The sequence below is a fragment of the Phyllobates terribilis genome, unplaced genomic scaffold (genome assembly GCF_046119375.1).
Source record: "Phyllobates terribilis strain yellow unplaced genomic scaffold, ASM4611937v1 Scaffold_13__5_contigs__length_258822181, whole genome shotgun sequence".
In the NCBI taxonomy this organism is placed as follows: Eukaryota; Metazoa; Chordata; class Amphibia; order Anura; family Dendrobatidae; genus Phyllobates; species Phyllobates terribilis.
Window position 1 is genome coordinate 88,568,819 of NW_027362773.1, and position 15,508 is coordinate 88,584,326.

The window sequence follows — 15,508 nt, forward strand, 5'->3', positions numbered from 1 at the left end:
ATGCCTGGTATTGCAACTCAGTTCTCGTCCACTTGCAATCCCAGATATAACCCGATAGAAGTGGGGCTGTTTCGTGGAACAGACTGAGTAAATAAATGTATTATATTTTCGTGGATAGGACAGCCCATGTGTATGTGATATAGAGAATATATAATTATATCACATTCACATGGGCTGCACTGGGATAAAAGGTCTGGAAACTTAAGTGAAAGTGCAAAAAGACTAAACTAGGTCAGGTAAAATGCAGCCTTGAGAAGCTTTAGTTATGTAACAGTGACCTCTATATCCATATGCGGCAGGTTCAGCCATTCCGTATTTTATTGCATCTTAAATACACTATACAACTTAAATAAGTAGAATATCTAGAAACGTAACAGGTTTCAACGTTCAGACATTTTTTTTTAAATTTGTATCCTTGTTTACCCTCCATGGAGGTCGCCATTTTTTTTAAAAAATATTTTTTTTTGGAGGGGGGACAGATTTAGCCACGTGCTGACATGGATGAGTTCAGCACAGGAACATAGTCATTGAAAATGCAGCAGTGACACAAGGTGCTTTATTCCCATAAAGGACGTGTCCAAAAAAGTAATCACTTATCAATGGCGCCGCTCACCTCCTCCCAAAGAAGCGAGAGGCTCCACTATACCCCTTTAAATATCCCACCTGGACTCCTGGGCAAAATTAGGACCCTCTCTTGGTATGTAAATGACCGGCACTTGCCCACAATTGCAGTCAGGCAAAAAAAAGAAGAGGCTGGTTATTTGCATAGTAAGAAGAAAGTGTAGAGGTCCAAATCTGCAGAACAAGTGAAGAAAATAGGAAAGACGAAATAATCCAAAAACATGATTTTTCTCTATGATATCACTGGGTGAACACTAAACAGGCGCCTCCATGTTTTAAGTCAATGGTCTGCAACGTGCGGCTTCCAGCTCTGACACGCCACGAACCATAAAGCTGCAGACCAGTGCTGGCAACAACTCAACACTAACTTTGCTTAACTTTTTTTTTGTCTTTTTATCATTTGGTTAGTTCATAAGGTAGCTGTGTATCAGAATAAAAAACAAAAAACATAGATATATAAAGCGTGTAGTAGACTTAGAGTGTGCTTCTGCTCCTCCTGAATCCAAAAAGATCCAAAAGTTTTAAGAAATCACTGGAAGATATCAGGCTAGAAAAAAAAAAAAAAAAAAAAGGTGAGAAGAGAAACAAAAAAAAATGAAGGGGGGGGCGCGGAGAAGAAAAAAAATATAGAAATCATGCATAAAAGAAAAATAGGTGAAGCCTTGACTTAAAAATATGCTGCAGCACAGTAGAATCCTGAATATTTGGAAAGGTTTCCTCTAGAAATGCATCCGGGGGTCTCCGGTCACTGCTGTTTGCACTCGGCAGGTTGGACGGCTTCTTTCTGCCCAGAGGAAAATGAGAAATATGGAGAGAAATTAGTTAGATACTCTTTATGAGGACGACGTGTGTATAATGTAGAGACATGAGCATCTCTAGTCAAAGTAAGGGGGTACACAGACACCACAGGTAGGGGCTTGGTATATAGGACCCCCCACTCCCTATAACCGTGAGAAAAGCAAGTCACTTTCTAGAAGTCAGATTTAATCAATGGTAACAATCTTCACATTGAAATTAAGATGAAGGAATAAGTATAAAAAAAAAGTGTCAGGAAGTCGCAGGTCAATCAGTGGAAAGTTTGCAGGATTTACACTCTGTATGAGGCAGTGTTCACACGCAATGAAAATGCTGTGATTTTACTGCAGATGTCCAGCCACAATACTCTGCATTTTTTCAGAATTTCTCCATTTGAGTATTTTTATTTTTCCCCCACATGCATTTCTTCAGGCGTTCCTCCACAGAAGAATAGTTTAAAAAGATCCTAGTTACTTACCGGTAACGGGATTTTACAGAGCCCATGACAGCACCACCTGAGAGAGGGTATCCGCCCACCAAGGACAGGAACCTACTGAATAAAAAGGCGGTACCTCTCCTCCGCATCAGTTTTTGTTTCAGAGCATGAGAGGGCCTCCGAAGACAGGTTAATACATAACCACCACCTCAACATATGTACTAAACACCTTAAAAAAAAGTGCACACCACAGTGATAAAGGGGAGGGAATTAATAGGGTGCTGTCATGGGCTCTGTAAAATCCCGTTACCGGTAAGTAACTAGGATCTTTTCCCCTTCTCCCATGACAGCACCACCTGAGAGATTTATAGAGATTAAATACCAGAGGGAGGGATCACCGCTTGCAACACCCTTCTACCAAAGGACAGATCAGTAGAAGAGGAAAGGTCAAGACGGTAATGTTTGTAAAATGTAGCAGGGGATGACCAAGTTGCCGCCTTACATATAATGTCGATGGGCACATCCGCCTTCTCAGCCCAGGAAGCAGCTACCGCTCTGGTGGAATGGGCCTTCAGGTTCTCAGGAACCGGCAGATTGCTAGAAGAGTAGGCTAAGGTAATAGTATCCCTGACCCATCTAGCTATGGTCCCCCTTGTAACCTTAAGTCCTTTCCTAGCCCCCTGAAAGGATATAAATAAAGCGTCACTCTTTCTCCAAGCTTTTGTCACTTCAAAATACTGGACTAACACCCTCCTAACATCTAAGGTGTGAAGCTTATATTCCTCAGAATCCCTAGGATTAGGATAGAAGGAAGGGAGAGTGATTACTTGAGTCCTATGGAACTTGGAGGCTACCTTTGGAAGATAGGCCGGGTCTGGTCTTAAGATTACTCTATCCATACATACTTGAGTGAATGGATGGTTAATGGATAGTGCGTGTAAGTCACTGACTCTACGAGCTGATGTCAGGGCCACCAATAGCGCAGTCTTTAAAGTTAAGATTTTTTCTGAAACCTTCTCTAAGGGCTCGAAGGGAGGTTTGGTTAATGCTTCCAGAACTAAATTAAGGTCCCAAGGAGGCATTCTTGGAACAGGAATAGGTCTGGATCTATGACAGGCTTTAATAAATCTAATGATCCATCTATTTGCTGCCAAGTCATAATTATACAGTGCCCCCAGAGCAGATACCTGTACCTTAAGAGTACTGGTGGCTAGTCCCATGTTTAACCCCTTCTGGAGGAATTCTAGTATGGCCTCAATAGGAACCCTCCCTTTGGCAGACTGACCCGAGGTAGACAAGAACTTAGCCCAGGTTCTACCATAGATTCTAGTTGTTATGGGCTTTCTACTTGCTAGAAGGGTAGTAACAAGATCTGGAGAAAACTCCCTTTGCGTCAATAGCGACCTCTCAAAATCCAAGCCGTCAAATGCAGGCCCGCTCTTTGGGGATGACAGACTGGGCCCTGCCTGAGGAGATCCGGGATGTCCGGAAGAACCCATGGATCTGCTTGGGACATTCTCTTCATCCAAGTGAACCATGGTCTCTTGGGCCAGAACGGGGCGATCAATATAACCCTCGCCCGTTCCTCTCGGATCTTCCTCAGGATAGTAGGGATCAGTACTAAAGGGGGAAAGGCATAAGCTAGAGTGAAATCCCACTGAATCTGCAGCGCGTCCACCGCAAACGCCCCCTCTTTTGGATTCAGGGAGCAAAAGGTTTCGGTCTTCCGATTGTGTCTGTTTGCAAATAGATCTATCTGGGGCTGTCCCCACCGATCCACAATCTGTTGAAAAACGGCTGGATTCAACTCCCACTCTCCTTGTTTCAAGATGTGACGACTCAAGAAATCGGCCTTTATGTTCTCTTCCCCTTTTATATGCAGTGCCGAGAGCGTAACCAGCCGACTCTCGGCAAAACTGAAGATCTGATCCGCTATTAACATCAGAGGGAGAGACCTGGTACCCCCCTGATGGTTGATGTAGGCGACTGTTGATCTGTTGTCTGACATTATCCTGACGTGAGGACCCTGAAGAACAGAACTGAATTCTTTTAGCGCGTTTCTGGCTGCCAACAGCTCTTTCATGTTGGAAGAGAGGCTTGTCTCGCTGTCCGACCAGAGGCCTTGTACAGAACGATCCCTTAGGTGAGCTCCCCAACCTTCCGCACTTGCGTCTGTTGTAATTGTATCCGACACCTGGAAGGTCCAAGGAACCCCCAAAGATAGGTTGACCGGAGATGTCCACCAGTCCAGGGAGTTGATCACAACATCTGGAAGAGATATTTTCCCATTCAGGCGACCTTTGAGCCGCCTGTCTGCTGCCAGAATCTCCTGTTGAAGACACCTGGAATGGTGCTGGGCCCACTGAACCGCCGGAATGCAAGACGTCATTGTACCCAACAGAGACATTGCACTCCTCAGGGTGATGGTCGGATTGCTGACAATCTGAGATGTTAGGGATCTGATCTTCAGTTTCTTTTCCTCTGGCAGAAGACAGGTTTGGTTTTCAGAGTCCAGAATGAGACCCAGGAAAGACTGAACCCTCTTTGGTTCCAGCCTTGACTTCTCCAGATTTAACAGCCAACCTAGGCGTCTTAGACTGGCCATGACGTCCGCCAGGGCTAGAGCACAGAGTTGACTTGATCTGCCCACTACTAAGAAGTCGTCCAGATAAGGGATGACTAAAATATCTCTTTCCCTCAAGTGTGCTGTGACCTCCAGAATGATTTTTGTGAAGACTCTCGGCGCCATGGAAATGCCAAAGGGAAGAGCTGCGAACTGAAAATGCCTTACGTGCCTGCCGAATTGTACAGCTACTCTTAGAAACTGTTGATGATCTGGCAAAATCGGGACGTGGTAGTAGGCGTCCTTCAGATCGAGGACGCACATAAAACAGTCCGGAAATAACATCTTTATGGCTGATTTTATTGTTTCCATCTTGAAAGGCCTGTAGATTAAATGGTCGTTCAGTCTTTTTAAGTTCGCAATGGTCCTGAAGGAGCCGTCCGGCTTCTTTATTAGGAAGAGGGTCGAATAGAATCCTCTTCCTTGCTCGGGTACAGGTGTTTCCACCAGAACTCCTTTCCTGAGCAGAGAGAGAACTTCCTGCTGTAAGGCTATCTGTTCCACTAAACCTCTGGGGGCTGATATTTTGACAGTGTTCTTGGGCCTGCTCTTGAACTCTAGTGTGAGCCCCCTCCTGATTATCCCTAGGATCCAAGAATTGGATGAAATTTTCTTCCAGGCAGGCAGGAAGGGGGACAATCTTCCTCCCACCTGGGGGGAACTGTCACTTAGGGGCTTTCTTATTCTCAGAGGAGGGACCCCCAAACATGAAGCCTCTGCTATACGGCTTTCGGTCTTTCCAGCTACCTTGGTCTCTGGGAGCTTTACTGCGGCTGTATTTTCTCTTCCGAAAGGAACTGTTAAATCGGGAACCAGACACCGTGGGAAATCCATGTTTTTTGTCTGCGGCTTTATCTAGGATGTCATCTAGACCTTTGCCGAACAAGAAGTCCCCTTCACAAGGGATTGAGCACAGTTTAGACTTTGACTGCACATCTCCTGGCCAGCTCTTGAGCCATAGCGCCCTACGGGCTGCGTTAGAGAGGTTTGCAGACCGGGCAGCCAGCCTAACTGAATCTGCCGATGCATCTGCCAGGAATGCAGCCGCTCCCTGCACAAGAGGAAGGTCTGATAGAATTTTCTCCCTAGACACATTCCCCCTGATCTGGTCTTCCAATTGTTGAAGCCAGATCATAGATCTAGCAGTGCAGGTCGCTGCTACTGCCGGTTTAAGGGCCCCTGCTGACGACTCCCAGGTTTGCTTAAGGAAGGACTCCGCTTTTTTATCCAGCGGGTCTTTTAAGGCTCCTAAATCCTCAAAGGGCAGAGTGGATTTTTTTGAAGATTTTGAAATGGCCACGTCAATCTTAGGGGTTTTGTCCCATTTAGCCGCATCCTCATCCTCAAAGGGGTACCTCCGCTTGGAGGATGACGGCAGCTGACCCTTCCTCTCCGGTTTCTTCCATTCCCTTTCTATCAGAGATTTAATCCTGTCATTGACCGGGAATGAGCGTCTCCTCCTTTGGTCTAAGCCCCCGAACATAACATCCTGGACTGTTCTGGGCACTTTGGTATCGGTAATACCCATAGTCCCTCTGACGGCTTTAACTAGTCTCTCAGTATTATCAACCGAAAAACAAGGTCTGCCCCCCCCATTATCATCCGAAGACTCCGATGACGATGAGGAGTGATTAGAGGAGGAAGGCAGTTCTCTCGTAAAACGGGACTCCACTGATTCCTCTGATTCTGAAGAAACTAGTTTTCGCTTCTTCTTTTTGAGTGAGGTTAAGCCTCTTAAAGACTCTCTGACCTCTGTCTGGATTAGATCCTTTAATTCTAAAGAAAACCTGGGGGACTCCTCTGCAATGGTTTTCTGAATACAGTCTGAGCATAGGTTTTTGGCATAGGAGGTGGGAAGACCGATTTTGCATAAAGCACACTCCCTGTTTTTATTTTTAGCACTACACTTCTTCGCCTCTGGAGGCGGTGGTTGCCGTTCACATGAGGGCTCCCATCTGGCGGAGGTGGACTGACGAAGTCTTTTCTGACCAGTCTTGCCGGAACTCGTACGCCCCTCACTGCTGTGACTTTGTCGATGGGAAGATTCCCGTTCCATTTGTTTGAGCTGCTTGCGCTGCTTTGATGGCTGTGGCTGCTGCTGTACTTCCTGTGGCGGTGACAGCTGCTGCCCAGGTGACTGCGGTTCCTCATTCATCATGGCGGGGATGCAGACACCGCCATCCTGATTGCTCCCCATCCTTAAAAGCAGTAGGGCTCCACCTCCTTTAGGCTCCTCCCCTTCCGGCAGCGTGCTCATCTCTCTCTCTTTCTCTTTTTTTTTTTTAAATTTTAGCCAGCTGGCGCGCTACTCGCAGATCCACCTGCCTCTGCGCGTGCGCAGCCCAGCGGCACCCGGCGCGCTTGCAGCGGGATGACAGCTTCCCACCCGCGCATGCGCAGACCCGGTTTCCGGCGCACTCCGTGATAGGGCGCGTCAGCACCCCGCGCGTGCGCAGCCCGGACTTCCGGCGCGCTCCGTCACAGGGTGCGACGCGACCTCCACGTGCGCAGCCCGGAAGACCTGCCGGCCGGCGCGCTCAGTTCATCTTTGCGAGGCGCAGACCCGGCCGCACGCGGGGAGGCATCCAAAGGAAACAGCACCTCCTCCCCACACGCAGACCCGGGCAGCAGCCAGACGGGCTGGGAACAGGGACCATCTGCTGCTTCCACGGCCTCCAGGCCGCACCGTCCATAATCCAGGTACGTGAGGTACCACCTGGTGAGGCTCCCATCAGGGACAGGAACCAAAACTGATGCGGAGGAGAGGTACCGCCTTTTTATTCAGTAGGTTCCTGTCCTTGGTGGGCGGATACCCTCTCTCAGGTGGTGCTGTCATGGGAGAAGGGGAAAAAAACAAAAAAAAAGGCAGCTCAACAGCCTCTTCAGATGCAGTGGGCACTGGTTCATATCCTCCTTGCTTCAACATTTAAATGCAGCAGATACACTGCACAAGAAAAGAAAACCACAGTACATACACCATGTGGGACCGTGTACTCCAGAGCTGTACTCACTATTCTGCTGGTGCAGTCACTGTGTACATACAGTTATATGAAAAAGTTTGGGCACCCCTATTAATCTTAAGCTTAATGTTTTATAAAAATTGGTGTTTTTGCAACAGCTATTTCAGTTTGATATATGTAATAACTGTTGGACACAGTAATGTTTCTGCCTTGAAATGAGGTTTATTGTACTAACAGAAAATGTGCAATCTGCATTCAAACAAAATTTGACAGGTGCATAAGTATGGGCACCCTTATCATTTTCTTGTTTTAAATACTCCTACCTACTTTTTACTGACTTACTAAAGCACTTTTTTTGGTTTTGTAACCTCATAGCCAGGTGTATGCAATCGTGAGAAAAGCTACTTAAAGTGGCTACTTGCAAGTTGTTCTCTTGTTTGAATCTCCTCTGAAGAGTGGCATCATGGGCTCCTCAAAACAACTGTCAAATGATCTGAAAACAAAGATTATTCAACATCATTGTTCAGGGGAAGGATACAAAAAGCTGTCTCAGCAATTTAACCTGTCAGTTTCCACTGTGAGGAACATAGTAAGGAAATGGAAGAACACAGGGACAGTTCTTGTTAAGGCCAAAAGTGGCAGGACAAGAAAAACATCAGAAAGGCAGAGAAGAATGGTGAGATCAGTCAAGGACAATCCTCAGACCACCTCCAGAGAGCTGCAGCATCAACTTGCTGCAGATGGTGTCACTGTGCATCGGTCAACTATACAACGCACTTTGCACAAGGAGAAGCTGTATGGGAGAGTGATGCGAAAGAAGCAGTTTCTGCAAGCACGCCACAAACAGTCGGCTGAGGTATGCAAAAGCACATTTGGGGAAGCCAGTTTCTTTTTGGAAGAAGGTCCTGTGGACTGATGAAAACAAGATGGAGTTGTTTGGTCATACAAAAAGGCATTATGCATGGCGGCAAAAAAAACACAGCATTCCAAGAAAAACACTTGCTACCCACAGTAAAATTTGGTGGAGGTTCCATCATGCTTTGGGGCTGTGTGGCCAATGCCGGCACAGGGAATCTTGTTAAAGTTGAGGGACGCATGGATTCCACTCAGTATCAGTAGATTCTTGACAATAATGTTCAAGAATCAGTGGCAAAGTTGAAGTTACGCAGGGGATGGATCTTTCAGCAAGACAATGATCCAAAACACCGCTCCAAATCTACTCAGGCATTCATGCAGAGGAACAATTACAATGTTCTGGAATGGCCATCCCAGTCCCCAGACCTGAATATCATTGAACATCTGTGGGATCATTTGAAGAGGGCTGTCCATGCTCGGCAACCATCAAACTTAACTGAACTGGAATTGTTTTGTAAAGAGGAATGGTCAAAAATACCTTCATCCAGGATCCAGGAAATCATTAAAAGGAAGCGACTAGAGGCTGTTATTTTTGCAAAAGGAGGATCTACTAAATATTAATGTCACTTTTCTGGTGAGGTGCCCATACTTATGCACCTGTCAAATTTTGTTTGAATGCAGATTGCACATTTTCTGTTAGTACAATAAACCTCATTTCAAGGCAGAAACATTACTGTGTCCAACAGTTATTACATATATCAAACTGAAATAGCTGTTGAAAAAACACCAATTTTTATAAAACATTAAGCTTAAGATTAATAGGGGTGCCCAAACTTTCATATAACTGTACATTACTGATCCAGAGTTACATCCTGTATTATACTCCAGAGCTGCACTCCCTATTCTGCTGGTGCAGTCACTGGGTACATACATTACATTACATCCTGTATTATACCCCAGGGCTGCACTCACTATTCTGCTGGTGGCTCTGCTTTAGGTTGCATTCCATAAGACTGGATTTTACAGTTCATGCTCGGACCACAATGGCCAGCCATACTGCAGATCTCCTTACAGGCATATCCATGAGGCTCTTGTTGTTTCAGGGTCTGGAGACCTGCTCTCCAGCTGGGTATTGCAGTCTGAGCATAGACTGCAAAATGATGTTGTGTGAATGAATGATGTTGTGTGAATGAAGCCTTATCAGCAGACTGCTGTGTGTGAGGTGTAATATGATAGACAAGTACAGAGAGCACATAAAGCAGCACATGAAGAGGCATCGCTAAGGGCTGGAGAATTCAGTAGACAAAGCCAGTCTGTTAATTTTACAGCAGATCAGTTAGGCGAGGGGCGGCCGGGTTGCACACCTTTAAGCATGCACGCACAAGTCCTACACATACCACACTTTAGTGGGAGTCTCGCCTGATGACCCCCTACTTGTACATTCCTAATATTGGAAATCCCTTTTAGCAATAGTAATGTCACTGCCAAAAAAAAAAAAGTAAAGTAATGCTGGCTTTTACTATTTCCCCCCCCTTAACAGCTTTTACCATGAGGGTAAAATAATTGTCATTTCTTACTGAGGGAAAAGTGGGGTAATATCATATTTTTTTTTAGTCCACATAGAGGACTTGAACCTGCGATCATTTATCACACTATGTGGCAATCCTCCAGGGTAGATCTCAGTATTTTTCCCTATTGCACCCTACAACCACGGCCGGTTATTGCCAGGTTTCGCCTCTGCCGCAGTCTCCATATCAGTTCATGAACCTAAAACCTCGCAATCACCCAACCAGACGTGTTTTTTCACCCCTTTTAGATGTAACCAAGTTCCCATCACTGACAAGCACAGATATTGTAGAACAGCAAGGAAACACAAACAGAAATATTACAGATATTTATTCTACAAAGCCACACTTAAAGCGGCAGACGTGGAAAAAACGGAAACTGATAGAAGGGAGTTTGTCCAACTAGACCCCAACACACTGGGATTAGTGAACGTGACCAGGAATAGAGAAAAGACAGATCAGAGGTGGGGAGGGATGTCAGGAATGGCGAGCCACCTTACCTAGGACTGTATGAATGACAAACAAGAAAAAAAATTACACCTAAACAGAAAAAAAAAAAATGGAAGAGATCAATCAAAGCCAATATGGAATGGAAAAAACAAAAAACTGATCAGACATGATTATAGTCTCAGGCGGAGCTACACCAACGAGAATATACTATGAAGTTTCCTTGCGTGGTCAATACTATATAGACTAGATTTACCTTATTAAATATTCTTCGGATTATCTCTGCTCATTACATGCATCAGCTGATGGATGCTCGGCACAGTATAGACAACACTGAGCAGGAAATATAACAGATGACTTTCCAAATAAAATTACTTGCTTTGTATTATACTCCAGAGCTGAACTCACTATTCTGCTGGTGCAATCACTGTGTACATACATTACTGATCCCGAGTTACATCCTGTATTATACTCCAGAGCTGCACTCACTATTCTGGTGCAGTCAGTATACATACATTACATTACTGATCCCGAGTTACCTCCTGTATTATACTCCAGAGCTGAACTCACTATTCTGCTGGTGCAATCACTGTGTACATACATTACATGTCCTGTACTGCAGTATATATTTGGAAAGTTGCTGTGTATGAATTGATAACGTATCTCACGGCCGCCATTACTCAGGAGAATTACATTTATTTTATGAGTGATGGGACCATTTTTATGTGGTTGCCATGTATAGATTTTTGTGCTACACAGAGGACACACACACCTACCTTACAAGTTGCAGAACCTCCAGCATTATTTATTTATTTCTCTTTTGGTTTAGATCCGCTCTATAGACAGCTTACAATGATATTTAGACATTCAGGATTTCAGACAGCGCCCCCTTATGGACAAGGGAGTAAACCGCTCACAGGTAGGCGGCTCATGCAGTACACAGAACGTGCCGGAGCAGATTAGGATTAGAAAAGGACCATTTGCAACATTAATGACGGATGCAATTGCTGAAGTCCATCCTAGATGGGAGCCACCAAGTCTACAAGCAGCTGGAATATGCAATGCAGTCTGTACATTATGAGGGGGCTATGGCAAATATGGCTACAGAGACATAACCTATAGATAGGGATCACTTATTGTGCACTCAGAGCCGCCGCTCATTCATCTTCACCCCTTATCAGTTTTGTTCTTTGCCCTTATAACAAAATCTTTGCAAATAGATGCTATCTAATGGTACATAATAGTGGGCGCACAGTCACAGCCTAATTCCCCTAATGAAGCTAAAATAAAAGCCTTACAAGTTCAGAATAAAGCAATGTTACATTTGGCAGAACCTACTTTTTCAGCATTTGGCTCTTCATCATCTTCCTCACATTCTTCTTCACCTTCCATTTCCTAAAATGTAAAAAAATAAAGTCTCAAAAATCAACGTCCAGAATAGAAATAAAAAATGATCGCCCACTATTATCACTAGTAAAGTTATACCCCAAGGAGGTACTGGAAACCTATCCTATTACTGTACCAGGAAGTTACATTAACGGGTAAACCAATGTTCACTTAAAAGGGTCCCACATAGACTTAAGGGGCCCGCTGCAGAACAAGGGTTGTGCCTTGTGTCAGAAAATGCTCCAGCTGCGTTCCTCCGATGTCTGCTGCAAACTGAATGCTCCATAAATCAAAACTGACAGAAGGGGAGGTTTTTTTTTTTTCTTTTCTAATATTTACCCCGTCTATCGGACAAACATTGATTTCCAAGGGGCGCAGATTACTACCTAATGAGCACAGTTCTGCTTCAAGTACAACAAGAAGGTCAGAACATTTATTCTCACTGATGGCGTTGCATTCCTTGGGGGCTCAAACTACCTGGGGGGAGGGGGGGGGTGTCGGCAAACAGGTCACACAATCTTATTGGGGGCCTGTTAGTGAAAAAGGTTTATCCTTCTAAGAATAAGACATAATATTGTGAACTCACCTCCTCTTCTCCTTCCTCCCCTTCTTCAAACTACAAAAAAAAACAAACAAAAAAAAAAAAGTTGTTTTTGGAGATGAGTCTATGGCAATATTACACATAAGACCATACAGAACATTTTGGTCACAGACACTTAAACATGAGGCTTTGGTTAATTGTGGTTGTCCACAGATTTTGGGGTCAGCAAGAAAATAGCTACAGGCTTGAAGATGTTCTGCAACTTTCATTACGTTACAAAACCATGAATTGTAAAGCTCAAACTGTTCACATTATCAATTAAAGTGATTTTTTTTTTATGAAGAGCACAAAGGTGTGGTACAGAGGTCTTCTTATCAGAATTTCCTTTTATGAGCCAGAATGGAAGGCCGCTACATACCATGGCTGCCATGTCATACTAGTTGCCTAGCTGGTGCCGGCTCACATTTGTCAATAGCTTCTTTCTAGGGGTTCTGGGTTGGATGCATTATTACAGTCATTTCTGATGAGAAAAGCACTTTAATAAAGGCTTCATAAATCATAAACACTTGGTGCAATAAACATACACTGTCCTCATCCTCGATGGCTTCTCCGGTGAAATACAGAACCGCTCGAGGAACTATTCTCTCCCGGAAAAAGTGTCCGAGCTCAAAGTCAGCAGCTAAACAAGTCTCCATCTCTTCATCCTGTAAATAAAAGCAAAGGATGACATTGTCAGTAAGAGACACGTTCATATTTCATATTGACAAAACCCACAACCATTTTTAAAAGAGGATGAACCTCTATGACAAGTATTTTACACAGGTTTCTATTTTACATTCTTTAGGAGAAAACTTAAATCAATCACGGTATCACACAACATTCACATCTCACTTACCAATTCTCCTTCTCCCGATCCTGAAAAGCAGAAGGGGGAAAAAAAAAAATATTGATCAACATATGTATATAGATTATGGCCACACAATACCATAAAGGTAATGCAGGTTGCATAGATGCCAGGGAAGCAAGAGTACTGAACATTAATTAGGCTACCAATCCAAAAAGCAGGCTAAAGCAATAAAACAGTGGTGTAGAGTTCATGAAGCAGAGGAGAGTATGGGCAACCACTATTCCATTGCAATGGAGGCAGTGGAGAGATTCTTTTTTCGGATGAGTGGGGAGGGTCCTTCATTCAATCAGCACAAAAGCGACACTTAGGCTGTGTGCCCACTATGCGTTTAAGCGTTTCCACAGCAGCAATTCCGCTGCAGAAACGCTTGGTAGAGGGCCTGCCATGATCCCCAGTGATAATCCGCACGTGCTGTGCACATGCTGTGGAAATTTAAGCTGTGGATTTTCATTGCGGAAAAATCCGCCGCACTACCAATTTTGCGGAATCGCAGCCATTGACTTGCATTGGACCGCATGACATCCACATCACTACATATGCACATGCGGATATCATGCGGATGGTACCCGGGTTTGGAGAAGAGGAGACTCTCCTTCAGACCCGGGTACCATAGAAGCTGTTTAAACATTATACTTACCTTCTGATGGCCCCCGATGTCCTTATCCGATCCGTCCTGGCTTGCCGGCAGCTCCATGGTCTAAAAGGACCTGCCATGACGCCATTTAGTCAGGTGACGACGTCGGCAGTCGCGTGACCCGTCACCTGACTAAATGGCGTCATGGCAGGTCCTTTTAGACCATCAAGCTGCCGGCAAGCCAGGACGGATCGGATAAGGACACCGGGGGCCATCAGAAAGTAAGTATAATGTATATTTACCATTCTTTTACGGTCACACTATATAAATCCATGTCGGTTGCATGGATTTAAATATTGTGATCAAGTTGTCAAGCACTTTCCAAGTGATGTAAAAAAAAAAAAAAAAAAAAAAAAAAAAAACCACGCTTGGAGAGCGCTCGACAGCCCACATCCGGAAATGCATGTGAAAAACGCTTCACTTCCGATTGTCCCTGGCAGGAAAAAATGCATGTACAATCCGCATGCGTTTTTTTTTCTGCCAGGGATATGCAGAAACGCTCAGAAAAAATTTGGAGCATTTCTGCATCGTGGGCACATAGCCTAATGAAATATATAATGTTTGGCAGGAATAATGGTGTCAAACTTAGTGGTGCAAGCTGAGAAGACAAGTGGATAACAGAATGGGGAACTTGTTGATTCACCTTTGATTGGAGTGAAGAAGTTGAAGAAGGACTCATTGGGAACTTGTTTTGTTATAGTCCGCACGGTGCCACGTCCCTTGTGCTTCTGCTTCTTTTTTATAGTTTTAACGGTAACATTCTTGCCTTTTTTCCAGTCGATAGTGCATCTGTTAGAAGAAATAGTGATACAATTCCAGTTGTGAGACGTTTCAGCTTACAACCATTCACTTAAAACTGGAACCATCAGGTGTCTTATCACAATATCTGAGGGTAGAGTAGGATAAAGAGGACACGCTAAGCATTAACTACTTATGTAAAAAGTCCTAAATGCTGCTGGGATTTACAGCGAGTCTCGAATCTGCTCATCACCCAACGGTGGGCAGTGGAAAGCAGGACGTTCAGGCTCTGTGTAATCGCAGACGGTAAATGAAAAATAAATATGGAATATGATCAGAGGCCCCAAATCTTACCCATCACAATCGACAATTTCAGGGCCTTCAAATGAAAAGGGATCAGAAGTGTCCGGCTCCGACTTCATCTTGTAGGTTTTCGTCAGTACATGGTTAGCGAAATACTCATTTGGTTCAAAATGGAACTCTAATGTGAAGGACTGCAAAATAAAAAGGGTTAAATAGTAATGAGTCTTGTAGACCTGAGTTGTAACCATACGGTAGACCTAGGGACATAATACTGGTAATGTCAGCAATGTTCTAGATCATCAACATCCTACGTACTAGAAATCAACAGCGTAGAATCCCGATGATCCAGAGCTACTCACCATCGGCTGCCCGGGCTCAGAGAACTTCACTTTTACATCCCGCAAGAGCTTTAATATCGGCTCGTCGTATTCCTGTAAGGAAAAAAAAAAAAAAAAAAAAGTAAGTTACTATGAACAGGAGCCAAATTGTTAAAATGACTTATCACTAATCTCTAAATATTATAGGCCATTCGCCATAATCTTAGTGATAAAAGAGGGATTTTTGGTACTCACAGTAAAGTCTTTCTTGGAGCCTTCATTGGGGGACACAGGACCATGGGTGTATGCTGCTGTCGCTAGGAGGTTGACACTATGCAAAAAAAAAGGAAAATGGCTCCTCCTCCGCAGTATACACCCGC

At 44.4% G+C, this 15,508-nt stretch overlaps 1 protein-coding gene across 4 annotated transcripts in view; it reads right to left on the reverse strand.

Annotated features, from left to right (window-relative positions):
- Positions 1-285: 285 nt before the first annotated feature.
- Positions 286-15,508, reverse strand: part of NAP1L4 (nucleosome assembly protein 1 like 4) — a 31,007-nt gene continuing 15,784 nt past the window's right edge. For 3 of the 4 annotated variants that reach the window (XM_073658174.1, XM_073658172.1, XM_073658175.1), the window contains exons 7-14: positions 15,171-15,242; positions 14,863-15,002; positions 14,414-14,559; positions 13,125-13,144; positions 12,814-12,933; positions 12,275-12,304; positions 11,641-11,697; positions 286-1,405 (exon numbers count right to left, since the gene is read on the reverse strand). In XM_073658174.1, the coding sequence (XP_073514275.1) occupies positions 1,367-1,405; positions 11,641-11,697; positions 12,275-12,304; positions 12,814-12,933; positions 13,125-13,144; positions 14,414-14,559; positions 14,863-15,002; positions 15,171-15,242 (624 nt within the window). In that variant the 3' untranslated portion in view covers positions 286-1,366. Of the gene's footprint in view, positions 1,406-10,355; positions 10,396-11,640; positions 11,698-12,274; positions 12,305-12,813; positions 12,934-13,124; positions 13,145-14,413; positions 14,560-14,862; positions 15,003-15,170; positions 15,243-15,508 lie in introns of those variants that run through there. The other variant, XM_073658173.1, reaches the window with a different exon arrangement.